Source organism: Python bivittatus, unplaced genomic scaffold (assembly GCF_059951505.1).
Source record: "Python bivittatus isolate LINGU-HERP-01145 unplaced genomic scaffold, Pbiv_v1 ctg000020_np1212, whole genome shotgun sequence".
NCBI lineage: Eukaryota > Metazoa > Chordata > Lepidosauria > Squamata > Pythonidae > Python > Python bivittatus.
The window spans coordinates 66736705-66764697 of NW_028277030.1; the positions used below are offsets into that span (position 1 = coordinate 66736705).

At 37.2% G+C, this 27993-nt stretch overlaps 2 protein-coding genes across 11 annotated transcripts in view; one reads left to right on the forward strand and one right to left on the reverse strand.

The window, feature by feature from the left end:
* The window catches only part of LOC112541063 (uncharacterized), a 381739-nt gene that overhangs the window by 42062 nt on the left and 311684 nt on the right, over positions 1–27993 (reverse strand). For 7 of the 10 annotated variants that reach the window (XR_015796091.1, XR_015796089.1, XR_015796087.1 and 4 more), the window contains 2 exons: positions 19826–19864; positions 11792–16840 (listed from right to left, as the gene is read on the reverse strand). Coding sequence is in view for 5 of the 10 variants with exons in the window: in XM_088140569.1 (XP_087996695.1) it covers positions 16802–16840; positions 19826–19864 (78 nt within the window). In the remaining 5 variants the exon portion in view is untranslated. Of the gene's footprint in view, positions 1–4863; positions 5665–11791; positions 16841–19825; positions 19865–27993 lie in introns of those variants that run through there. The other 3 variants (XM_088140581.1, XM_088140574.1, XM_088140587.1) reach the window with 3 other exon arrangements.
* Positions 10890–27612, forward strand: CENPW (centromere protein W). Its single transcript, XM_007429938.3, has 3 exons — positions 10890–11732; positions 19807–19920; positions 22971–27612. Exons 1-3 carry the CDS (start codon positions 11643–11645, stop codon positions 22995–22997), a joined length of 231 nt encoding a protein of 76 aa, XP_007430000.1. The 5' UTR covers positions 10890–11642; the 3' UTR covers positions 22998–27612.

A 27993-nucleotide genomic window follows, 5' to 3' on the forward strand; every position in this document is an offset into this window, starting at 1 on the left:
TTGAACCTTATGGGAAAATTTGATTCGGGTCGCAACCAATTCGGGTCGCGACCAGAGCCGCGGAACGAATTAAGTTCGTGAACCGAGGTACCACTGTATTTGAAAATCATTTAATCATTTTGGACTTCTAGGTGAATCATGGCTGACTGAAAATATCTCCAAACAGTGGAGAGGATGATGGCTGTGAAGAAAGAATGACCAGCAAGTAGACCAGTCCTTTGGAAACTCTCCAGAGAAGGGAGATAGCGGGAGATTGCCCACGAGTGCTCTGAATGGCAGTTCCTTATGAGGAGACCATAAAACAGTGGTCTCCCTTGGGTTTGAGCACCAGGAGCCAAGGGAGATGACATCTTTGCTCTCAGCAGCAGCAAAGCCTTGAATAAGGACACTAAGCCAGCCAAACTCACTTTCTAATCACATTCGGAAATGTTCAATTTAACTATTTTATGGATATTAAATACACCTTCAAAACTGCAAGCTTAATTTGACACCTGGTGAGTTTTACCTTCTTCTTTGGATTTAAGAAATTTTTAACAGACATGTAAGAGTTTAAAATAATATACAATTGGCAAGATTTTGATTTAAGAAAATTTTAAATGGGCTGGGAGACCAAAGAGATTCGAAATATTGGTTATTTTTACTGTAAGATTTGAAAAACAAGTATATAATTAAATAATATAGCTATGGGAAATGACTGAAATGGAACTACAGGCAGTCCTTGACTTTTGATGGTAATTGGGACTGGAATTTCTGTGCTAAGCAATGTGGCTGAAACGCACGACATCACGTGGCTGCATTGCTTAATGACGACAATCCTGGCACTCCCCATTGCCATTGCTAACCAAATTCCACCGGTTGTTAGCCAAGGACCCACTCCAATCCAAGACATTTCAGGCTTAGTCCCTCCCAGTCCCGAGCCTCGGTAAGGTAAGGGACTGCCTCCTCTTCATCTCACCCTACCTGCCTATCTCCCCACCCTTCTCTGCCCTTTTGGCTGACCTGCATCCTGCTTTGTGGGGTGGCAAGCAGCTCCAGAACCACACAGCTTTGGGGCTGCTTGCTACACTGCAGCTCAGGGACTTCTTGGCGCACTGTGGCTCTGGGGCTTCTTGCAGCCCCAGAGCCACAGCACAGCACAAAGCCGTAGCCACCCCTGGACATTTCAGCTGACCCAGCCCGGCCCAGCAATGCAGCATGAAGCTGCAGCACTGCGGGAAGCCCCAGCAGCATGGCACAAAGTCACAGTACTGTGGGAAGCCCTAGCAGTACAGCAGGAAGCCGGGAAGCCCTAGGAAGCCCCAGAAGCATGGCACAAAGCCACAGCACCCTGGGAAGCCCAAGCAGCATGGTGCAACACTGCAGTACTGCAGGAAGCCCCAGCAGCATGGCACAAAGCCAGGAAGCCCCAGGAAGCCCCAGCCACCCAAGTCCAGTCCCAGCCACAGTCACACTCTCCACCCTGCACTGCAAGGCCCCTGCTGCCCTGTGCTCTGGCCTTTGCTGTCTTGCTCCCGCTGCTGATGAGGCATGCCCACCCTGGCCCTTCGTGAGGCAGCTGTTGGCCATATGAGGCCATCTTCCCCAGATCTCATGAGGAAACCGCCATGCACAGCCTTGGGAAGAAAGCTTCATGTGGCCAGCAGCTGCCTTATGAGGGGGCAGGCCAGGCATGCTTGGTGAGCAGTGGGAGCAAGAAGACAGCGAAGGGGCCACAGAATGCAGGGGGCCTAAAGGGCATAGATGTTGGGGGGAGATAGGCAGGTGGGGGAATTGAAGCGCCCCTGTGGTCATAAGATAGGCAGGTGGGTGAACTGCTTAGTGCCCAAATTTTGATCATGGGACCATGGTGGTGCTGCTGCAACAGCTGTAACTTCAGAGATTGGTCATAAGTCCGTTCAGTGCTGCCGTAACCTCAGACAGTTGCTGAATGAATGATTGTAAGTTAAGGACTACATGTAACGTCATATTAGGAACATACTGAGGCTTGATGAAGGTTGCAGATGGACACTAGAGGGAACTAAAGGACCAGATAGAAAAGAGTTAAAATGGCTAAGCCAGCTATAACTTTTACTTGTCTCAAAGAATACTTGGAAAAATGGACTGAGATATTTATAACTAGTATCTCAGAAATGATATTGATTTCAATGGTTAAACTTTTAGAAGATGATGAGAAAAAATTTAAAAAATAAGTCTTACCTGACACAGATATTATAGAATTTGAAAGCATGGAAGACAACAAAACTGAGATTACCAAAATGGGAATAGAGAAGACAAATCAAGAAAAGGTTCTGGACATAGAACAATTGCAAATCCCAGATGATGCCTCTTTATGTGATTTACAATGTAGGTTGCTGAAAGCTTTGAAGTTTCCTCTTGAATGCCAAAGATTGATGAAAGATCAAATCCTGCAATGCCATTTGAATGATTTAAAGGTCAAGGTTGTGAAGAGCAAAAAGAAGGAATATAAAGTTGGACTATTTGATCAGGGATAAATTATTTGTCTGATATTTCTGGTAACTCCTAATGGACTTTTTGCTGAACCAGGACTGAAAAGATGACAATTTGTGGATTGCACACAGATAAAAGTTAAGCTATGGGAAGAAGAGATTTTTTTAAATGGTAATCTTAAAAGAGGGTGAAAAGTTATTAAATTAGCTTATGCTTGGTCTGATGAAAGTTGGAAGCCACTTCTGTTTTATCATCTTTGTTTCTTTTTCCTTTTCCTTTTCTCTTTTACTTTTTTTCCCTTTTCCCTGCACCTTCTGAACTTTTCTTTTACTTTTCTTTTTCCTTCTAGTTTAGTTTGTATTGGTTTTTACTATGTTTACTAAAAACTTCAATATAATTACATAAAAAAAGAAAATATTAATCATTTCATTTTAAAACTATATGAAGTGTTTTTCTCAGTCCTTTGCTCACCTGGTTCCATTGTCATTTTATGTTGTTTTCCTTCTCATTCAACAATCCAGAATTCCATGTTGATTAAATGTAATTTGATTTTGCACTCATAATTCTTAGCATCCATTAATAATAAATGAGGAGGGAATGATTTTTTAAAAAATAATTCTTGATCATTCTTAAATGTGTAACCCACAGAACTAGAATACAGGATTTATAAACAAACTCAACATTTGTTATAAACTTTGTATTTTTACTATGAAATTTGTTCCTTTAATTTCAATATTTATTTATTTATTTGTTAATTAAATTTGTCCCCCACCCATCTCCCCCCAATGGGGGACTCTGGGCGGCTCACAACACGTTAAAACAATAAATAAATATACAATTAAAACCTATAACAATACACATTCACAAAAATAAAAGGGAAAAAATCCAGGAGGCCGATGGTTCAGGGCAGCAACGCCAGGCCACTAAGGGACTAGCCAACCCCACACTTGATGATCCCCTTCCTTGCCCCAGGCCAGATGGCAGAGCCAGGTCTTCAGATCCCTCCAAAAGGCCAGGAGTGAGGGGGCCAATCTCACCTCCAGGGGCAAGATATTCCAAAGGGCGCGGGCTACAGCAGAGAAGGCCCATCTTCCGGACCCTGCTAGTTGGAGTTTTTTTGCCAAAGGGGTCCAGAGCATGCCCTCTATGTGTGATCAGGTGGGACGGGATGAACTCGTAGGGAAGAGGCAGCTCCTTATGAATTTCATTGTAATGTATGGTGTTATTCTATATTTATTGGCCATAGCTACAATCAGACCAGGGCAAGGCATGTTAAAATGTAGTAAAATCAACATACTTGAATGTTGATCTAAATTTGTTTTTTAGCCTGGTTTTATCTATAAATTAGATAAAGCAATCAGTTGAATCTTAAACATGGGTAGCATAATATCATGCTACAAAAGGAAGGGCTGGTTTATGAATTATAAAGAAATTATAATTTCAATTTCTCTTGTCCTTCAGGGTAATTATCTTGAAGGAACCAACAAAGGAAAATCAGGTAATTTCAAAATATTGGGGAAGGCAATGAAAGAGATAAGGAAGTCCTTGATAAAATCCACAAGTTCCACTGACTGACTCCCCAGTTTTAGCTAAATCATGATTCTTGCATATTCTTCTGGGAGGGCAGTCTGGAAGGCACACCAAAATGAATATGAGTGACAGGCCTCTGAATCTTTTTTGAAATTGTAAGATCATCAAGCAAAACCAAGCATATATGTAGTTTCTTATCCCATAAATTTGTTATGACCTGAACTTGGCAAAACATTGTCTCTTTCAACACTACTTCCCATCTCAGTAAACTTGCATCCTGAGGAAATTAAAAATTAAAGTACGTGAAGAAAGTCTTACTTAAGTTCCAAATAATTTTAGAGATAAATACATCAGAAATATCATTTAGATCACTTGGTCCCATAAAAACCAAAAAGTTATTATAGAAATACAGAGTCTTGAGTTGCTCTAGACCTCTCAGTGTATCAATTAAATACCTAAAGTATTTCAGGTAAATGTGATTTTATAATGATTTTGATCCCTTGGAATAAATATAAGGTATTTTGTTCAATTCGATAATGAAGCTCAAGCTCAGATACTTTGATCACCTAATGCGAAGAGAGATGTCTTTGGAGAAGATCCTGATGCTGGGAAAGATTGAAGGCAAAAGGAGAAGAGGATGGCAGAGGATGAGATGGTTAGATAGCATCACTGAAGCAATGAGCATGAAACTGAGCAAACTCAGGGAGGCAGTGAAGGACAGGAAGGCCTGGCGCAATATGGTTCATGGGGTCATGAAGAGTCGGACACGACTTAATGACTAAACAACAACAACAACAAAATTTTGTTCAATAATCAAACAAAAACTTTAAGGGAAATTTCTTACAGTTTATCATAATCTGTAAATAAACAATTAACCTTTCAAAAGGAAATGCACAATTGTTATCATCTGCTGTAATCCTTATTTTCCTATTGAGATAGCCACAATGTCTAAGATAGTCTGGTCTGCACTTAACTACTGTAATGGCAATTATTAGAATGTTGCTGTAGCATTTTTGGTTTCTAGCTTCCTTTCATCAAGTTAACACATAAATTGCGTTTCAGTGCCTATCATGAGGAATAGGATTTAACTAGTCAACCATGCTTTTTTTTTCTTCCAACATTTTATTTGAAGCCATGTCAATTTGTTGGACTCCTTTGCATTGAAAGAACTACAATTTATTATGACAAATACAAGGAAAGTTTAGAGCTAGTCACTTTGCAGGCAATCTTCTTATAGCAATAGCTGAAAAAGTTGGATATACTACTACAACATATTCTGTGATAGTCCTGCATTCCTTCAAATCTGAAATATGCAAACTTCACGCATTATTTAAATCATCACATTCTCACACAAGGCTTAGATTAGACTGACTGGTGAACCATCATTTTTATAGACTTTCCTCCACAAAATGTAGCATGTTTTGTTTGTTTGAACCATCTGGATTTAATTTAGTCTGAGAACCCAGAAATAAATAATAGAGTTCTTAAATAGTGTCCTTCCAAGAGCTCTTCTGAACATGACAATAATAGGAAGAACAGGAAGCATAATTGCATTATGCCTCTAGTATCCCACTGTGTTGGAAGGTAATAATTTACAGTTTCTTCTTGCTCCACTAGTAGATGAAAAAGTTCCTAATTTAAGATGACACGGTCTAAGTAATTGCCATGTAGATACAGAAGTGCCCACTGCAAGAGAGACAGAAGGAATTAGAAGCACAATTGACTTTTTGCTATCATCTTTATAGCAGATATTGCAATGCATGCTGTGAAAAAACAAAATGTAATAATGGACTACAAAGATCATTGCGGTATTGTATTCTAGAATGGACATGGTTAATTGGTGTTTCTCAATTTTTTCCAACTCTACCTTCATCTGGGCAGTTTGCCTAATAAACATTACTCCCTATTCATAGAGTAATATCTACTCTATGATATAGCCTATTTTTATTTCACCAAGGAGCATATTATTTGCTCCATAGTAAAGTACCATATCTGACTCTGAAAGCACTGTTCATAATTGTTAATGGCCTTCTTGGTAGGTCTTCTGGTTTCTGTTCTTGAAAGAGATCCTCAGCTGAGAAATAGATGCTGCATTTTTATTTTTATTTATTTATTTAGCAGATTTATATAGCTGCCCATCTCACAGAATGTGAGTATGGGTGGCATACAACCCAGAGACAATTAAAACAGTATAACAAAAATTAAAACACTGAAGTACAAATAAAAACAATAAAGTACAAACAAAAATAATAGAAAAACAAGATTGCAGGAGAATACCAATCAACTCATATAATACATAAGAGGTAGAAACAAGCTCTCTTTGTTCAAACTGCTGTCTTGTCCACATCCCAGAAAAGAAGCAAGTTAGAAATAACTACATATGAACAAGGACAAGGCTGTTCTTATCCTAAATCCTAAATTACCCTAAATGTTTGTTCCTAATAAGATGTGCAAGAAAAGGTGATGTAGTGTTTTGATAAATTGCTTGCTTGCAAAACACGTCTTCGCCTATTGAAAACACCCCATGATCACAAATACAGTAAACCTTCAAAGCACTCTTCAGCTGTTGGTTTTATAGTATTTAACAAGGGGAAAGCTCTCCTACAGTTCTGGCCTCATGATCATCATGATGAGATTAATAGACAATCACTGAATCAATGATATGGCACCACTGCTGATTTCAGTAAGTTTTCATCTCAGTGTTTCACCCTATTCCTAGCCCAACTGAAGATAGTTCATTAGGGAGAAAACTGAACTCCGTAAAGAGGTCCCTTCCCAATGTGCTCCAGGCTGTTGAAGGCTCAGCTCTTGAGATATTCAAAGCAATATGTAGTTGGCCTGTGATAGGCACCTGTGCCAGGTATCCGCCTGCCTAACTTTCCTTAATGTAAGATGATAAGGGTGAGAGGAGTTACCATCCCTGAGATGGACAACTTGTTGAAACTAGTAAGCAGGTGCTCCAACAGGAAGTAAGAATTACAGCATGTGCTACACCTAATACAGGTGGTCACCTCATTTTAAATAGAGCTCCAGATACATGTGCATGCATCCTATATAACTGGCACTCCTTGAATAGGGTAACTACAGGCAAAACTGGGACAAGGAGACAGAGCACTCAGAATTATGTTGTGGTTTAGTAGGGAGACTCTGCACTGACTGTCAGTCTGGGGGAAGAGCAAAAGAAGAGAGGGAAATCAACAAAAAAGGAGCTTTGAAACTGCAGTTTCCTATTACAATCTGACAGACAAATTGGCATACCTGGGAAGGAAGTTAGAGGAGAAGACACAGCAATTGAGATGAGGGTTTAGTATGTGGAAGGAAAAAAGTATCCATCATGTGGATGCAGAATCTCCTTTTGCAGCCCTATGCATCATCTAAAGTCTCTCTTCTTTGCTAAGCACACAGTGCAGAGCCAGAAAGCCCTTTAGATGGCATTCCATACAATGAACAACTTTTGCCCAGTGAGTGCTACACTAAGAGGTCTTTTTTACATGGGCTTATACACTTAGCCTGGAGAGTAGGATTTCGAGGACTGCAGTTATACAATTTTTTATTAACTGTTAAAATCCATGAAATACTTTGTATGTCACTATGATGTTACAGTATATGTCTTTTTGTGTGCCTGTTGTTGTCTATTACTCTGTTCTTATTTGTTTTGGGGGTGGGGAGTGAACTATATTCTCCATGCTCACAGATTCCTAAACATCAGCTTTAAACTTTATTTTGGGAACTAGAAACTCATGAAAACAAAATGTGTTTTACAAAATCTCATATTCATCGCATATTCAAAGACTATTGATTACAAGAAAATATTTGTTGTTAGGCTTGAGTACTCAATCCGTTACTGTATGCCCTTCAGTATTTTATTCTTGATCCTCTGGACTGCTGTAACCCTAACCCTAACCCTAACCCTCCTAAGCTCTGCACATTTATAAGATCTTGAGCAAATCCTTTGCCCATTGAATGGTTTGATTCACATTTTTTTCCTAGATTTTTAAATCCTGTCTTTATTATTTTTATAAATAACTCAAGGTGGTGAACATACCTAATACTCCTTCCTCCTCCTATTTTCCCCACAACAACAGCCCTGTGAGGTGAGCTGAGAGAGCGTGACTGGCCCAAAGTCACCCAGCCGGCTTTCGTGCCCAAGGCAGGACTAGAACTCCCAGTCTCCCGGGGGCCTTGACCACTAGACCAAACTGGCTCTTTTTTTGGTTTTGTTACATTGTTGTTGTTGGTGTTACATACTTCATTGATTCATTGACTATTGTTACATACGTCACTGAATGGGTGAAATAGAGTGAGGCCCTACTTCTAGAATAAATAAATAAGGTTGTAAAGGCTGCTTAAAAGCTATGTCGTGATGAAAAGCAGAATTGGGCTAAATATCTGCCTATCGTATTAGGTACTTTGTAAAGCCCATTGTCTGAGGAGTGGGATGAGAAATCTGTGAAGGTGTGGACAACAAGAAGAAAACTCTTTTTCTCCCTCTCATTTTAAGTGTCAGTTAGGGTTGAATTCCCGATTTCAAGATTGAAATATATGTGCAGAATATATACTTCAATAAATAAATAAGTATATAATAAATATATAATATTTACGCACACAGAAATAAATGTATCAATATTTATTATTTATTTATCCAGCCAGTCTGGTGTAGTGGTTAAGGTGCTGACCTAGAAACCAGGAGACTGTGAGTTCTACACCACTCACTCTCTCAGCCCAACACACCGCACAGGATTGTTGTTGTGGGGGGGAAATTGTTGTGGGAGGCAGGAGTATTAGGTATGCTCACAATCTTGAGTTTTTACATACATATATATATATATATATATGTATATATGTATGGAATAATGGAAGAATGATAATAATAATGACAATAATACCAAATATATAGTACTTTGGGGCAAAATGTTCCTTTATCCCCCAAATATTTTACATAGACACATATCTCACAAAGGAATATTAATCTGCCCATTACATTTATTTTGTTCTTCATTCTTAGATGAAGTTATATTGATGTACAAATACTCTTCATCCAAATATAGCACTCTCTCTCTCTCTCTCTCACTGTGTGTGTGTGTGTGTGTGTGTGTATCAGGAAGAAATGATATATGAAAGAAAACAACCATTCAACTATTTATCATCTAATTATGAAACTGGAATAATCAAAGCGATCATCTCTATCTTTATAGGGCAGTTTTTGCAAGACTGTTCTGTTCTCTTTGGAGATTTATTTTCAGTGCTGGAAAAGATATGCTTCAAAATTTCTATTAATCATTAGCACTGGATGAGCATCAAGTATTTTTACACTTGAATATGAAATGTCAACATTTAAAGTACCATATGCAAAACAACATTTTCCTCATTTTCAGAGATATCTTCTATAAATATGGTTAACTTTACATATGTAAGCACTAAAATATTAGCAATGTAGTATCCAGAGGTGATAAACTTGCAATATATGATTATACATATTGCAGAATTAGGTAATAGGTTTTGACCATGCTAACTGAAGGATTATGGAAGTCCTTTATAGCACACATTAATTCTAAGAAAAACAAACATGGAAACATTGTTAAGACAACACATTCAAATTTAATTTTAAGGAGGAAAAGTGATGTTTGATTTCTGGTAGGGGAAAAAGACAAGTCTCTTAGCATAAGTCCTTACTTTTGTGTATGTTGGGGTTTAACAAAAGGTGTTCAAGGAGAAGCTGGACAGCTATCTTTGGACATACTGCAGCTGGATTTCCTGTATGAAACTGGATTAGGTTGTTTTAAAGTCTCTAGCATTCAGCTCACAATTACAATTAACTTATACTTCCACTTTATTTCTGAGTAGGATACAAGGTGTTGCTTACAGTTTGGTCCCAGGATACCCAAGAGAAGGACACCTCCTGCAAGATGTACACCCCTACTTTAGATCTTCTGGGAGACTCATCCCTGACAGCAGCCAGTTCTCCTTCCTGCCATTTGGGGCTAGCCTCCCTTTGTGGTGGGACTGCATATGTATGGGCATTCACTCCCAAATTCCTTAAGGAGGAAAATTCTTTAAGGAGAGAGCCTTTCTCTACATACATGTCAGGAATAGAATTTTATGGCACACTCCTACTCCTGTCTTGTGTGTTCACTCTAGTCATGCATGAGATACCCAAGTATAACTCCCCTGGACTTTTTTTTCATGTCCATGACTCAGTAGAAAAGTACCCCGGCATATGTTGGATTGCCTCGTGGCCAAGCCCTATTCAATCCCAGCGATTACAGGTTTAATAAGGGACAAAGTAAGGAAAACATTTCATGGATTTCCAAGCTTTGTTTCCTCTCCCAAAGAGCATCACCCGCTGATTATACCAATTATTCTCCTAAACCTGTGGTAAGTGGTATTGGGCAAGTGCAGGCAGGTTCCCCAAAAACAGGATTTAGCCACTTTTCAGGTTGTCATGGAGATGCTCTGGCTCTGTCACTTGTCACTCAAACTAGTTTTGTACACAAGTATAGTGCTGTTCTGGAAGAGTGCTACACCTGTCTCCAAAAACATCTCAACTGACTGACAGATCACACATATGATGGAAGGATTGTGTGGAGCCTTGGAGTCACCCAGCTCTCTCTCCTCTGTGCCTGACTCCATCAGAGTTGGGCAGCTATAACAAATTTGAATAAATTTATTCCCAGGTAAATAATTGCAATTTTGGGCCAGCCTAGGAGAACTGTTTGTGAAAGTGAGAACACAGCTGGAATGGATTCAGATATGTGTCCTTTATCAATTTTTAAAGCATCTTTGGGTTCTAAAAATGGGAAGATGAAGCAATGTGTTCCTCTATGGTCTAGATTTAATAAGTTTAAGAATTGAGTAAGTTTTATATTGATATCATATGTATCTTTCTTTAACTTTTTTCTCAGTTTCTTTCCCTTATGCTAATTTTTTCATCAATGTATGTAGTTTCTTTTGTATATCACTGATGTATTCATTCTTTGCTATATTTCACGAATAAAATTTAAAAGTAAAAAAACAAACAAAACCACAACTTCATTTGGTGACTCCCCAAAAGGCGAAATAGTTCAGTTGGAAGAGTCACGTTTGTAATCACGAAGAGTTGAGTGCATTCTTTTGAAGCCTTACCGATCGCGGCGTAATCCTTCGCGGACAAGATCCCCTTACAACTATTGCCGACTTTTACCATAAGCAGAGATCTGCACATAAATTTGCAACTTTTAAAATAAGTTCGTAACAGATTAAGACACATTCACGGGCTATTCAAGTCCTACTGAGTTTAAATAAGTCCATTGTACAAAAAGACCGTGTTCATTTATGTGTGTGTGTGTGTGGTGTGGGGGAGGAGAGCAGTATGTATCGTGCTGGATATAATGGAGGATATCAAACTGGAGGATGAAGGGCGCATTCATTCCCTTGCTTCTCTCAACAGTACCTCTGAATGAAGAAAAGAGAAAGGCGCTCCCTTCCACCAATCACTCCGGGAAAAAGTAGGCGGGTCGATACGTCAGCTGCTACTGTGACGTAAGGCGCGCGGCGGCAGATTCGAACTTATACGGCGCAAGCGCGCTCGATTCGATCGTGGAGTGTTTTGGGGCGAGCACCCCGCCGGAAGTACGCTGATTCGGAGTCCGGCGTTGGTTACGAGAGAGGGTTCCCGCGCCGCTGAGATGAAGCGTACCCTGCCGCGAAGCACCCTGAAGAGCCTGGTGAAGAAGCACAAGCCCCAACTCCGTTTGGGCGGTAACACCGACCTGCTGGTGAGGGACAGTTGCGGGGGGGGGGGGGGGGGAGAGAAGCTAGAAAGGAGGGAGGTGGCCGTTGTCTTCCCTAGCTCTGCGCAACGCCTTTGAACGCCCGTGTCCTGCTCTGCAATGCGAGAGAGGAGGCGTGCCGGGGCAGGACGAATTCAGTGTTCTGTTCAGTGTCTTGCTTCCCAGAGAGGCTAACTCGGTAACTTTAAGGAATCTCACTGGAAAACTGCTTCCCGCGCTTCCCATCCACTCATTAAGTGAGGGTGCAAGGTCTGAAGGTGGAAGCTCCATTTCTTTCCGTTGTGGGTGGTTCCTTTTGTTTAAGCCTGACTTGAGTGTAATGACAGCAAGTTCTGTAAATCATCTTTGTACAGTATATCAGTGCTAGCCTGGTAAGCAGTACTTGACCTGGGGTTGCATGCAAAGAAATTTCATGTGTGCATGATGGAGAGCTCTATCCTGTGTACCAGTGTTAAACACTGTAAAAATTGTCAGAAGCTTCTTTGACTGCAGTTTAAGAAATATGATTCTGCACCCCCCTTCTGCCAAGTCCTATCATGCCAATAAAATTTTTTGCAAGGTTGTCACTTTTGAACACAGAGGTTCTTCCATTTCTCTTGTTCTACTGACAGCCAGTTTAAATGGGAAATCCTATGTTTTCATATATCAGAAGGAGACTTTTGTAATAATTCTTTTTCTGTGCTGTGCATAATATAAACTCTTTATGATGTCACAACACAGGTGAAAGGGTTGAGTTTGCATTGTGACATGATTTTGGCATCAATGTGGTTAGGAATGGACACCGATGTGTGTTATCCCTTTTGAGTATTTTGCACAGCCCTAGTGTTTACAGTAACTCACTCTTCTACAATCTTTGGACAGTCAAACTAATTGCTGTTTCTAGAGATCTGATAAATGTGTGAGTGACTACAAAAATGTGAATTGTAGTCACTCGGTCCTCTCAGAGTTGTGAATCACTTGAAATCCAATAATCTTGAATGTATATATAGTTACAGACAGGTTAAAAGCTAGATGGCCTTTCAGCATTTGATGGACTATCATATATAGCTGATTGGCTGCATGAAGCTTGGTTCAGAAATTATGCAGGCTTGCAATAATAAGATGCGGAATATAAGATTGACTTATATCAGACTATTGACTGAAACTATAGTAAAAGAAATATGGAATTTGAGAATATTAGGGGTTTTTAAATATAAGAATAACATCCTTACTGGTGTAATAATATGATTCATTTATTCTCAGAAGTAAATCATATTGAATGCAATGCTTTTATTTAAATGAAGTCACAACAGTCTTGTTGCCTATTCAACATTGCACAATATTTGGCATGGATACGATTAGTGAAACAGTTCAGGCTGAATCCAAACACAATAGAAGTCATTCTGGTTGGCTGCAATCTGAAGAATCTGGTTTTTAAGCACCAATAATTCACCAGTAAAGTTTGGACTCTTCAGGTCTTACAGATGAGCAATTTAAGAATGACTGTTTGTTTTGGAATCTCAGACCAATTGTTGAGATTTTAATATAATCAAATTATTAAAAACATTCTGTTTTATCAATTGTGCTAAAGTCTGAATATGGGCCTTAAGTAGTTGGAATATTCAACTGATAAAGAATGCAGCTGCCTGATTCCTAATGGGGATTAGCATTGGCAATTTCTAAACTGCCTAATCATAAAAGACTCTGGAGAGTGCACAAAGAGCACAGAAATGAGCCAGTGCAATAATAAATACATAGAAATTATTAAGTGCCATCAAGTCATTGTCAACTCTTAGCGACCACTTAGATAGATTTTCTCCATGAGAATCTGTCCCTAACTTGGTCTTTCAATGGTTCCAATGGTGCACTCATCACTGTTGTAACTGAGTCCATCCACCTTGCTCCTGGTTGTCTTCTTCTCTTTCCTTCCACCTTTCCAAGCATTACAGCGAGTTTGGTCTTCGCATAATGTGTCCAAAGTAGGATAATTTGAGCCTGGCCTTTTTTGCCTCAAATAAGAACTGTGGGTTGATTTGTTCAATGATCCATTGGTTTGTTTTCTGGGCTGTCCACAGTATTCTCAGGAGTCTTCTCCAACTCCAAAGTTCAAAAGCATCAATACTTTTCTTATCCTGCTTCTTCAAAGTCCAGCTTTCACTTCCATAGAATATAACAAGAAATGCCATGATTTGCATAACTCTGGTTTGTCCTATAAACAAATTGACAACTGTATTTTGCACCAGTTAAAGTTTCTGGGTGGTCTTCAAGGACAGCCCCATGTCAAGGAATTTACACTAACATATACAGGAAGTGGCAAGGGCATGAATAACCATTCTTAGTGTCCCTTATTGTAGGTATGGTCACAAGTGGTATACCAGCTAAAGCTGGGTAAAGACCCTCCTGGCTATAGATTCCAACTGTTTTTCCTGCAAGAGCTGTGAATCCAGGAGGACCCACAAATTTCCAAATATGGTATCAACCCAGAATCAGAAGGCTTCCAAATGAATGCCCTTTTTTTTTTTTTAAGTTGGGTTGAATCTGAGCTAGTTTTTCTGGAGCAGGATTTCTACCACACCCTCCACTTCATCAGGGATTGAGATATACAACTGGACATTATCTGCAAATTCATGATATTTCACTCCAAACCTGTGAATGACCTTTCCTAGCAGCTTCATATAGATAAGCAGGATGTGAAAGAGGACTGAATCCTAGGGCATATCTGTGGCCAGACCTCTTCTCCCCTGCAACCAACTGGACTTGCCTTCTCAAGAAGAACCACTATACAACATTGCTTGCAACTTCCAACCATTGTAGGTGGGCCAGAAGGATAATATGGCCAAAAGTATCAAAAGCCACCAAGAGGTCTAGCAGAATGTGAATGTCATACTCCTTCACTCCAGGTACTGCCACACATTATCCATGAGAGAAACCAAGGCAGTTTCAGCTCCATATCCAGGCCTGAATCCTGATTGCTAAGCATTCAGATAATTCACTTTTTTCAGGATTCTTTGGAATTGTTTCTTGCCAATTTCTCTATAATTATCTCCACAAACAGGAAATTGGATATAGGGCAACAGTAGTGAATCCAGGGCAAGCCTCATAAGAAGGGAATAAGTCAACATTTCTTCCAGGGCTACTGGCATAACCCCCTCCCACAAAGAAGAATTGACTATAGCCTGGATCCACACACTGCATCCTCCCTGTTTGCTTTAACTAACTTGGAGGGGCAGGAATCAAGTGCCCAAGAAGCAGAGCTAAAAATGGAGAATGTTCTACTTTTTCAGATTCTATGGGCTTAAAAACCTCCCAGATGACATCACAAGATCCTGCCTTTGTCATCTCATTGGAGAAAATAAAAACAATAGTATTTGATATATAAAATGTCCGGAATTTTTGAATTCTGGGGAAAAGAAATTTATTTTTAGAAACAAATCACTATAGGTAATCTTTGACTTGTGACCATTCATTTAATGACCATTTGAAGTTATGGTGGTGATGGAAAAAGTGACTTATGACTGCTCCTCACGCTTATGATCGTCGCAGCATTCCCATGGTCACATGATCAAAATTTGGGTGCTTGGCAACCAATATGTATTTATGATAGTTGCAGCATCCCAGGGTCACGTGATTGCCATTTGCGACCTTCCATGGGGGCTTCTGACAAGCAAAGTCAATGGCAGAAGCCAGATTCACTTAACAACTATGTGATTCACTTAACAACTGTGGCAAAAAAGGTTGTAAAATTGGGCGGACTTACGTAATGACTGCATCACATAGCAATGGAAGTTCTGGTCCCAATTGTGGTCATAAGTTGAAGACTACCTGTACATCTACAGATCTAAAATCACTTTGTTATTGTTATCTAAAATCACTTTGTTATTTTAGAGATATAAAAATTATTATATAAAACTTAATTTACTCAAAATCATCATGGCACATTAAATTTAAAAGAATGGTTCATACACCAATTAGATATTTGGAAATTGAACTTAGTTCTAAATGTTTTCAGTTATAACTCAGAAAAGGAAGTACAGCCTGCTTAAGAAATCTATTTGTTTAGTTTTTTGGTTTAAGTAATATTCACAACAGAAGAAACAATTTTATTTTATTTTAAAAATTTAAATAATAATGAACAAGCTATTATACATTTGGAAGATAATATATCCCATTGTACTTGCTATGATATTCAAACTGAAAAGTAACACTTTCAGGCAAAACAAACCTTATCTTACAGTTTTTGAATTGTTATATTCATTAGCAGTTATTTTTGTAGCTTGTAATCCTTATCTTTATTATTGTTGACTCATTAAGACTGAACATTTTACCAAATGATGAAAATTGTTTCTACTCTTTCACATTTATTTTTCTTAATTTAGTGAGTTTCCAAAGACCTGAAGTAATCTTGTTTACAAAAGTATCTTGAATTACACAGTTTAAGAATCCCTAAAATTGTCTTTGGTTTTCAAATAAAATGTAATACTAAATTTAATGTAATTTTAATGGGGTATTACTCTGTTGTAACTCATCTTAACATTCAGTGTTTCATGACTTTATTAAAAATTTAAATGAGGTACTGTGCAATTCTGTTTTTTTCCTCAGAAATCAATTTCATTGTGTTCAGTAAGTTTACTTCACTGTGCGTGGAGGATTGTGACTTTAATGAACAAAAAAACAACAACCCTCACTATTCATTTGTTCTTACAAAGTAGCTTTTCAGCCCTTACAAAATATTTATAAAGTTAAAACTTCTTTTACTTTTCCGTACAGGGCAATTAAGCATCCACTTTCTTTAAAAGAGTTTAGAATATTTTGAACAAATATACAGTCAGGTCCAGAAATATTGGGACATCGACACAATTCTAACATGTTTGGCTCTATACACCACCACAATGGATTTGGAATGAAACAAACACAATGTGCTTTAACTGCAGACTGTCAGCTTTAATTTGAGGGTATGTACATTCAACTCAGGTGAACGGTGTAGGAATTACAACAGTTTGCATATGTGCCTCCCACTTGTTAAGGGACCAAAAGTAATGGGACAGAATAATAATCATAAATCAAACTTACCCTTTTTAATACTTGGTTGCAAATCCGTTGCAGTCAATCACAGCCTGAAATATAATATCATTTTATTAATAATCTGAAATTCCTGTAATTGTACAATAAATTTAAAACGTTACAAGATCTGTTTTAAAAAGTTGCCCTAATTGTATATTTCTGGCAGGAACTATGACTAACAGAATTGAGTCAAAACTGTTCTATAAAAGTCAAAGGACCATGTGCAGTATGCTGTGTAGATTTCACGATTTTAAAAACTTATTTTTGAATTCTGTTCCTTGGCTAAATTAATGGTTCTTAAAGATCAGGAAATGTTTCAGAGTGGCATTTACTCTGGAAGATTTTAAGTTGGATGCCCTCATATCTCTATCTCTATACCTATTCCATATGTAGAGATATAACTATATGGTGTGTGTGTGTGTTTGTGTGTGTGTATGAATGAAAATACCATTATGTATATCAGTCTCTTTGAAACCTGACTAAAAAAAGGATATTATTTATATGGCTGCCCATCTCAAGAATATGGCTTTGGATGGCTAACAATTAAAAACAGAATAAAATTAAATTAAATAATTTATAATTTATTTTAAATTTAATTAAATTTATAATAATAAAATTTAATAAAATTAAAATTAAAAACAGAATAAAAACAATATCGCAAAATTATAAATAACATAAATATAAATAGCAACCAAGAAAAACAACCCACAATGACACTAATAATCATCACAGTTAACACAACTGAGAAACGGGCTCACCCTTGCCATCAGGGCCCCAGGTTTGATGACAAAACCAGGTCTATATGGCCTTGTAAAAGGCCAGAAGGGTTGGGACAAGACTGATGGTATCTGTTGGGTCAGGATTATCCATAGCTAATGTCAAATCATGTTATACATTGTTTACTTGAAAAGAAATTGACCATTAAGATATATTACTATTATTATGGTTGGTCGCACAGTCAGTTAGATGTTTAGACTGGATTTTGCATTTTTGTCTACTTATCGAGACCTTCCTAGGACCTGGGATAGGCAGATGTTGTTGCTTAATAATAGTAAAGGTATGGTTGCAGGATGTAAGCTGTTCCAAGTAAAGCTGCCTTTTGCAATTGACTGATGGTGATTTTGTCAATGCCGATGGTATTCACTGTTTGGCTTTTTTTCTTGTTTGTTGATTTTGCATCCAAGGTATTCAGTTATAACTGCAGCCGTGCTGTACATTAGTTGGTTTGTTTCTTGCAGTGAGAAGTTTGTTTCCCCTCTCCTCTTGTTAGAGGGCTTTGTTCTTTCTGAGGAGGGCTTTGTTCTTTCTAAGGAGAAGGCATAGGAAAGGGTGCCTGGTTTGGGAATGAAAATGATTCAATAGCTATGCTGGCTTCCTCTACTGCTGACTCCCCCTGGTTCGTCTCTACAGTCTGAGCTACTTCTGGAAAGGCTTCGATTTCTTTGCCCTGGGTAGACCTTTGCAGTTCTTCCAATTCTACTTCTGTGAATACTTTATTTTGTATTATAAATCAACTTTGATCTGCTAGCCTCTGTTCTGTTCTGATTCTGGATGTTGTTCTTTCCAAAACAGGTGCATTCTTTTCAGATATCCTCTTCTCATTGGACTTGATTTGTAATAGCAGATCATTATTTCTTTGTTTTCAGTCTTTGTATATTTGTGATCGGTAAACAACTTTTCTTCTAGTAGTCCTGCAGCTGCTGGCCCTGGTTGCTCAGCCAACAATCCTGAGTCCTGTAACCCACTTGTCACCAGATGTCCAGGAACTAGATCAGCTAGTGTGGTCCTTGTTGACCCGGGCAATGACTAATCTGGTATAGGTTTCTGTAAATTACGTCTCACCATATTGTTTATGGGGGAGACATTCTTTGTCTGGCTCCTCTGATGAGACCTGTCCAAATTGGTTGAACCTCTGGCATAGCTTTCATCCTCCTTGGAGCATTCATGTCCCACAACCACGTGAAGGTAGTATCTCACTGGGGGTTGTTGTTATTATATTTTATCCCACCTTTTTTAATATATAACTCAAGGTGGTGAACATACCAAATACTCCTTTGTCCTCCTATTTTCCTCACAACAACAATTTGTGAGGTGGGTTGGGTTGAGAGAGAATATCTGGCCCAAAGTCACCCAGCCAGCTTTCATACCTAAGAGAGGCCTAGAACTCACAATCTCCTGGTTTCTAGGCCAGCTCCTTAACTACTACACCAAACTGGCTCTATAATAACCCTGAAAAGAAATTCTGAAAAGAAAGCCATAAAAAACTCATCTGCCTCTATTCTCAGATTTGCATCTGATCTAAATCTCATTTTTAAGGTAGATTATTGGGAGAAAGAGCCAGTTTGGTGTAGTGGTAAGCACCAAATTAGAAACCAGGAGACTGTGAGTTCTAGTTCTGCCTTAGGCACAAAGCCTGGTGGGTGACCTTGGGCTAGCCATTGTCTCTTAGCCCTAGGAAGCAGGCAAAGGCAAGCTGCTTCTGAAATCTTGCCAAGAAAACTGGGGACTTGCCTAGGTAGTCGCCAGGAGTCAACACTGACTCGAAGGTTTAAAAAAAAATTGGGAGAAAGGACTAGGTAAATATTTGGGCTGTACAGAACTTCATATTTGATTCTAGAGGGCTCCTTAAGAGGATGCTGGAGCACAAATGTATCACTTGTCTCAACTCTTTAAAACAGCTCCATCTTTTCCTTGGATCATATGGCTGCCAGATGACATGATCAAGGAGAAATCTGTAGACAGATTTTACCTTCATGCCTTTCCATGGTCTAGGACATCTTTTTGAAACATAATTTATTTATTCCATTGTTTCAAAATTTCCAAAAAATTTATATGTATTTGATTGGAAATGCTAATGTTCCAGAAGTAAAGAATGTAAGAAATAGACATAGATATATTTATAAATTCAGTTTTGAGAACTGTTTAATAAGTATCATTATATATAATTTTATAGATTAATATGATCTAGTGTGTTTGAGATTTTTTGCAAGGTTTTGAATTTTGTACTTTTTTTTAAAAGGTACATTTGAATTTCTTACTGTTCCTGTTTCGGTTAGCAGAAGAAGCCAGGGCCAAGGCTGTTGAAGAAAAAAGTAAAATAATTAAATATGAACATGTTCTCTCTTCAGCAAAGGTAATCATAGTTAAATTCTTTATTGAATCTTAATTTGCGTACTATAACGTTAAAGCTGCATGCAATTATATTAAGATCTAAGGGAGCGTTCAGATGAGACTACCTTTTATAAACATAAGATTTTTATTAAAATTTTATTACATTGAGAAAAATAATCATTCTTGTATAATTGCATTACAAATTTATGTTAGAACATGTATATCTAAATTATAGTTGTTAGTACTAAAACACAAATCAGTGAATTGGATTAGGTGTAACTGCTTGTCAAAATAATTCTGTATGCTAAAAATATAATAAAAATAATACTATAAAAGGGGTATTCACTGCAAGGATATTTTAAACCCCACAGAAAGAACATTGCAGTAATCTAAATGGAAGATTGCTAATGCATGGGCAGCCAGACAGTGGTATAAAAAGCTGCCATAAGATTAAAGAGAACGAACACCCCCCCCCACCCCCCAGCAAGTCTTCTGTTAGGGCAATCAAAGCAGTTGCAGTGCCAGAATGAAACTTGAACTCTGGATGAATTGGATCAGGTAATTGCACCATTCAGGAACATATGAAATTAATCAGTCATTATCTTCTTCAGTGGGGTATTTGCAGTAGAGTAGTATTCACAAGTAGTTATGGTTCTCTTAGGAGAGGCCACACCACTGCCTCTTTCAAGGGAGAATGGAATGGAATGTTTACCTCACTCTGGACCTCCTCCATAAGTCCCTTTCTACTAGGTCTCAATAACCAGGACTGGCAAGAATCCAGACTATATGTCTATATGTGGAAAATGTACAGATGCAAAATTATTTTTCACACTTTCATCCTCAAACTGAAATCAGTTCCCCAAAGCATCACTATGGCTCCTTGCTGGCTCCAAATTATTTTTGCTTCCATACCAAAATCCAAATATAGGTAGTCCTCACTTAATGACTGTTAGTTTAACGATGGTTCAAAGTTACGTTGACCTTGGAAAAGTGCTTTATGACCTGTACTTGCACTTACAACCATCACAAACCATCATGCCCCTCCGTGGTTACATGATCATGATTTGTGACCTTTTTTACAACAGTCGTTAAGTGAATCACCATGGTTGTTAAGCAAATTCTAGCAAAAAAGTCTATTGGGGAATCTGGATTCACTTAACAACCACATGATTTGATTAATGATCATGCTGATTCGCTTAACCATTGTAAAAATGGTTGTAAAATTGGGTCTGGTCTTGTGATGACTCGTTTAATGACCACCTAGCTTAATGACCAATTTTCTGGTCCCTATTGTGGTTGTTAAGCGAGGACTACCTATAATTGCTGTGTGCCAGTTTTGCTGATAACAAGAAGCTAAGAGTATGTGTCAATTTAAATTCACACAGGAACTAATTCTCATAGAAGGCTTCTGGGCTGAGTCACTATTAAGGGGGAAGTCTTAAAATATCAGAAACAACTGAAACAGGAGGGTTTTTTGTCGGGGGGGGAGGAAATGGCTGGCAACTAAAATGAAGCAGACAGACATAGCTGTTGTAGTGGGGTTGTTAATTTCAATAAAGAGCTGTGGATCAACTTAAATTGGATTAGGTAGTATTTGCACTGCTGACAGGCTGTTCATTCGGGGTTCAAGAAAATTGTTAAAGAGAGTTGTGGGGCTCAATCTGAGGAAGCATACTGAAGATCAGAAGAGGATGAAGACCACCAAAAGACAACAACTAACCAATGCAGAGGACACAGTGGAATGACAGAAAATGACATAAGAAAAGAAGATTATAGGTTTTATCAACCAGCTTGACTGAGTGAAAAAATTGCCACTCTTCTCTGTAAGCCTTTCCTTAACTCTAAAATTAGGAAGTAGCTAAGGTTAGAAATAGAGTAGTGGACACATATGTTAAGTTCACATCATAATTAATTTATATATGTTTGTGTGTGTGAGCACGCATGTGTGTGTATGCTTCCATTACATTAGGCTAAAAGCTTGAGTGTAGAAAAAAATGCTCTAGTCTTGCATTTTAAGCAGTCTTATCAGCTAAGGCTTGAAGAGAAGGAGGGAGTTACTCATGATGAAATGCAATCCCATTAGTTACATTTTAAGAAACCAAAACTGCACTGTTCTCTTTAACATGTCTTTAATAAAAAGAAAAAAAAAACCCTGAAATATTGTATTGCATTGAATTTCTATAAAATCCTCAAAATTCATACATATTTCTTATGATAGTCAGTAATTTTCTCCTAAAAATATTTAGCCAGTACATAAGAGCAAATGACCAAGGGTTCAGGAGCTGTCATTATTAAGTCATTGCCCACAAGCCCTTCATAAGAGCTTGAGGATGCAATGGAGAGGGGTACTTCTACAGACGTGACACTATGTAGTGCTCATATGCTAGTTGATTCCTGTTTAGGCTAGTGCCAGTTGTGCTTTACCCATCTTACAGACTTTACATTTTGGGTTCACAGTGCTGATGAGAGCATTTAAGGGCAATCATGTCTGTGGTTCTGTCATCATTCCATAATGTCACAGAGGCCTTGAAAGGATCACCAGCTCTATTCCATTAGTGTCCAGGAGTGGACCATTCCAATGGATCCTTTAGAGAGAGGGTCTGCTACTGTAATCCCCTTAAGAAAGTTGTGTGCCCATGACAAAAAGGCCACAGAACCCCCCGCAGTGTATGGTACTAAAGTTACTTGATGAAAAAATGAAATTAGTTTGGCAGGTCTTATTTTTAACAAATCCACCCTGACTTCTAGTAATGCTGCATCACTAGCTACAGATGTCAGGCTGACATAAATTTTATTTTAAAGAATGTTCCCTACTCGTGTATTGTAAAATGTAGAACAACAAAAGAACTAGAGGAATGGAAAGACACATGCTCGCTGATTCAAAAGGTTTACTTGTGTAGGTACAAGGTCACTGTTTTATTGGTTAGAGTGATCATTGTAGTCATACTCTGTTTAAATGAAAGGTATTTGGAAACAGATGAAAGCCATCTAAAGCATTTCATATAAAATACATGACTACATTTAAATGAAATAATGAGCTTATGTATCTGAAAAATCTGTTTTTCTTTCCAGATAATTTTAAAGAAGAGTCGAGGCTAAAGGAAAGAGAAGTTCTTAATTCACTGACTGATTTCTTATACTTACATTCCCAGGATCTTATATATGATTAAATTCAGATATTTGTGTTTTCTATTTTCATTCTTTTTGCATTAAATAATTCTTAGAAATAAATCTCAGAGTTCATTATATAGTCTTTGATGAAATTATTTAGTAAGTGTATATAACCAACACCAGTGACTGAAATGCAGTTTTAATATTGATTAGAAAATATTGCCTCTTTTTGTAAGGATTATATAAAGTGCCTTATCAGAGAACTTTAAACATAACCTCAACTGGCAGCCATTATGTATTCCTACAAACCTTTAAAAACAAAAAATTATTATCCAGAGGATATTTGTAATGTGCATGTTTTCTACTGTTTATACCTTTTTGAACTTCTGATGTTAAATCACATCATAAATAAATAACCTTGCAGCTAAGGAAATATTTGATTTTGGAGCCTTGTAGTGGGAGACAGAGTTTTAAAACACAAAACCATAAATAAAATATAAAAATATTTCAAATATTACCATTTGTAGTAATGAAGCTATTCTAGACTGCTTTCTTCACATGTTAATTTCTCATGTTATTTTGTTATGTGCTAGAGAAAAAAAATACTTAAACTGGTAAATAGCCTTGCCCAGCTCAATTTTAATAGTTCCTAGGATGAGATTGCAATGGTACATTCCTTTTCTTCTTTTATTAAGCAGCTACTGATGTTGGGGATCATAAAAGAAATGAAAACCATGAAGCAGTTTTATTCTTTTTCAGTTTTTACTTTTAGAAGAAATGTCAATTCTGTCATCTTTCTCTACATGCATAATATTATACAGGAAAAATATAACTGGAACCTTCAATTTGTATAATTTATTAAAACCTAATAAAGAGACTTCTGTCTTCAGTCTTACAATTTTTGGAATTTCTACACCATTATATCCTTCAAAGGAATAAGCTATTGCAGACATAAATTTTTTTTGGAAAAGAAGGCTGCTTACTTTTAAAGCTTCTACATTGCTTCATACAACTTTGTGGTTAAGTAAAAAGTACACAAAGTATGTGAATGTCCCATTTTAATTGAATAGATTATAATGTTTTGCTATAGTGAAATCTAACGTGTTAATTACTTCTGTAAATCAGTACTATGATCAATGCCTTTGATATAGACAGTAATATAATCAGCGTTATTTTCATACAATCTGTTCTTTTTAGAAATCTCATCTCTTTTAAAATGGCTGTTCCTTTTGCAACCATAAGATGGGGATAGAGTAAAGTGTCCCATACATTTTCCTTTTTATGTAGATTTCTGTTTCATTAAATCTGCCTCTTTTAAAGAATTATTATGTTACATTAAAGTACCTTCTTGTTGACAGATGTAGGGTGATTATGGATTTCATTTTAATTACAGTTTTACATGAAGGAAAAGAACAGCTTCAGAACTTTCATGCTTCTTGTTAATGAATTCTGTCAAGAGAGAAGTTACATTTCTGTGTTTTGGCAGCATGCTGAAGATGTTCTATCTTTCACACTAAGAAGTGTCATTTTCTAATCATCGAACATAATCAACAATGGGTGGTTAATGCTTTAGAGATTTTGTCTAGAAACAGTGTTTATATTAATCACTGTAGATAGGTTTTTAATACAGAGTACTTACAGCAGCTACTTGAATTAAGCACAAATTAAAGAAAACAACTAATCTTGCATCAGTTAAATTATTGCAGTGAAGTAGAATAGTAATAATAATCCTCACCCCCACCCAAAATAATAGATACGGAGAGAACTATGCAACATTTTTCCTTTGGCCAGTTTTAGAAAATCTTGAAGTTCTAAAGGAAATGTGCTATGACAGTACACTTAAGATTACAAATTATGTATTAAAGTGTTAGTACATAGTATCTGTGTTCAAAGATTGTAATATACTGTACACATTTATTTAAAAACTCCAAACATATTATTGAAGAGTGGATAAGAGAGTGTAGCAATGCTTGAATGGGTCTCTGTTGGGTAGTTTACAACTGTTTTATTCATTTGACTTACTTTTATTTTGTATGCTCGTACCTTAATTTCTGGAGATTTTAGCTCTTTTGATTGCAAGTTTTGCATCTTCTACTGCAGTTGTTTGCTGATATTGTTCACCATTTTTGCATATAAGTGTTTTATATCCATATTTACAACAACAGTGCTTCACATGATTAGGAAACATATGTTGACTTCCTTCAGTTTTGAACTAATTCTTGGGTTCTCTCCTACGAGAGAGGAAGAGAAGGCCACCTAGCAGTCTGGGAGGTGAGGTCTTTCCCATGCTTCTAGCATAACACGAAAAGACCTGGCCCTCATGGGACAAGCTGAACCTTCCTATTTAACAGTACCCTTGCACTATTGGAAGGACTCACAGACTCACAGTAGTTCCCTTGTTATTAGAATAAGGAGAGAAAGTGTTTTAGACATTTTTAGAATTATGTATGTATTACTCTTGGCCAAAGAATGATTTTTTTTTCTCAACAAATGTGCAGAGCCAAGCATTAGGATTGTGTTTTGTTCTGACATTGGAATAGAACAGTCCAACTCAAAATGTTCCATCAGAACATTCTGAGTTGACTGTGTTCTAAGGACTAACGTTTTAAATGGGGCAAGTGTTTCTTCTTCTGTCAGAACAAAACTCAGAAGTGTTCTGGCTACAGTAAACAATGGGAACTTTCTTTGAACTTTTTGCTTCCTTGTTTTTAAGCCAAGGGCCACAAGAATATTTGGACTGACTGTCCATGCTGAATGGTAGCAGCCACCTAAATCGTAATGAAATTGGCCAAAGGGGTGATTTTAAAGTTTGTAAACTTAAGAACATTGGAAGCAATTGCTTCCTATAAAGATATTATGCATGTAAATATTATCTGAAGTGCTCATTCATGACAGATTAGTCTCAATATATTCTTTTCCAATTAGTTAGCTTATAATTTCCAGAATACGGTGGTAAATGCACTCAGATTTCTTTCAAATCGGCCCCTTGGCCAATTTGACTATAGGTAAGGTACAAATATAAGTCATAATGGACAATCACTCTCCTTTGCAACATATCATTTTGCATATTTTTCTTTTGGAAGTCAGGCAGTGACTGTCCAAAAAGTGCTCACAGCTGTTGTTTGACTCTTACAGCACAAGGGAGAGGGGACAGAAACAAAATTTCCCCCCTGCTACTGCCTCAGCTATTGAAAACGGGAGTAATCATTGTGAGCGCATATGTTCTTTGCTCAGCAAAACAACAAAGAAGTCTTTAAATATCTTGTAAGAGGGTGTCTTCTTCAGTACGAAAGTTGAAATGTTTCATTGTTTTGAACTTGAAGTGGTTTGTGCTCAGACTGTTTTGCACATCTCTGTAGGGAACAAGTCCAGTTAAGTTGTTTCTGAGTCATTGTTCTGAGAATGGCTTTGCATGATCAAGTTACTAATGGGATGACCTCTAGCAGTTAATCACCTCTTATAAAGGATAACATTAATTAACTACTAATGTATTAACATTATTTTAAATATGGTAACCTGATGGTTACTATATGTGTTCTAATTAGCATGCAGATAGATACTTTTCCCACCAATAGGCCAGGACCAACATTAACCAGCATTTTATATTTACTTAAATATTGAAATATTTGATATTTTTGGTATGGATTTATCCTATGCTTCAAATAACAATCAAAATATTTCCTATTTATTATTTTAAATTAAATGGCATCTATCTTTACGATTCCATTTTTTGTAGAAATGGAAGATCAAACAGCATGTGTACCCTAATAAAGTACTCTTTTTAATTTTAGTAAAAATGAAGATACATAAGATTAGTAAATAGCTACGTGAAGAAAGTTGTACGAATTAATCAGATTTATATGTGAAGGATAAATATGAGATGGGCTTAAGATACAATTTCATATAATGAACTATTTTTTCCCTGGTCCTGTAAGCCAGTAAGTAGACTGTTACTGTTGTGTTTAAATGTTTAACCTATTTTAAAATGTTAATAGTGTCAATTATTTTGAACTAAATCTAATCTTAGGCTATGTGTTTGTGTTTTTCTCTTGACAGTACAGATAAGTGTGTTGCATAGACTTCAAATACTGGTCTTTGAAGACTAAAGCAAAAAGTTATTTTTCTTATCTCCATTGTATGCGGTAGAACATTTTTATGAACTTTTGCAATGTCAAAACATTAAACACAGGGGAGGATATCCTATGGTTTATAGTGTTAAGGGAATTACCTCACCAGCTTGAAAGGTCAATAACTAATGCACACCAGAGGAAAGCAAGCCTTTGGAATCCTGCAGTTTATGGGACATAAAGCAATATATCATAGTTCTGGTGTCTTCTTTAATTATTTTCATTACAAAAGTGTAAAATTCCTTTTCATATTTTATATTCCTGAAATCATAATTTATCTTCTGTTGGTTTCGAAAGAAAGTGTTATTCCATGGTGAAATATAGATACTAGGAAGGTGGAATATACTGCCACCATCACCACCACCATCTCTTAAAACTATGAACATTTAAGCAAAATGTCTCAAATATATTTCTGGCAAATATATACATGTTTTTGGCCTTTCCACCCTAAAAAATTACATTTAAATTTAAGCCCATTCCACCCTCTTTAAGTTTAAGAATGTCTGGTTAAAAGTTCCCTAATGATACAGGAGAAGGAAATGCCTGTATTTGTTTGGTCATTTTTTGTAAGACAAACTTACTTGAAAAATAAGCACTTCAAATGCTAAAAATTTTGGGCTTTTTGAAATAAAGCTTGGGAAGCAAGCACTGAGTTTTTTTGGCCTCCTGTGCTCTTTCTTTTCCATTCTGCTTTTCAGTTTGCATCATTGGAAAAATCCTGCAGTTTCAGCTATTTACAGCAGTTGTGGGGTGAAATATTCTTAGTCTGACTTACTTTGGAAGTTTGGAAATTTTGACAGTATCCCTCAGCAATTGGTAGTCTCAGTTTATTTATTTAAAGTATTAGTACCCATTTT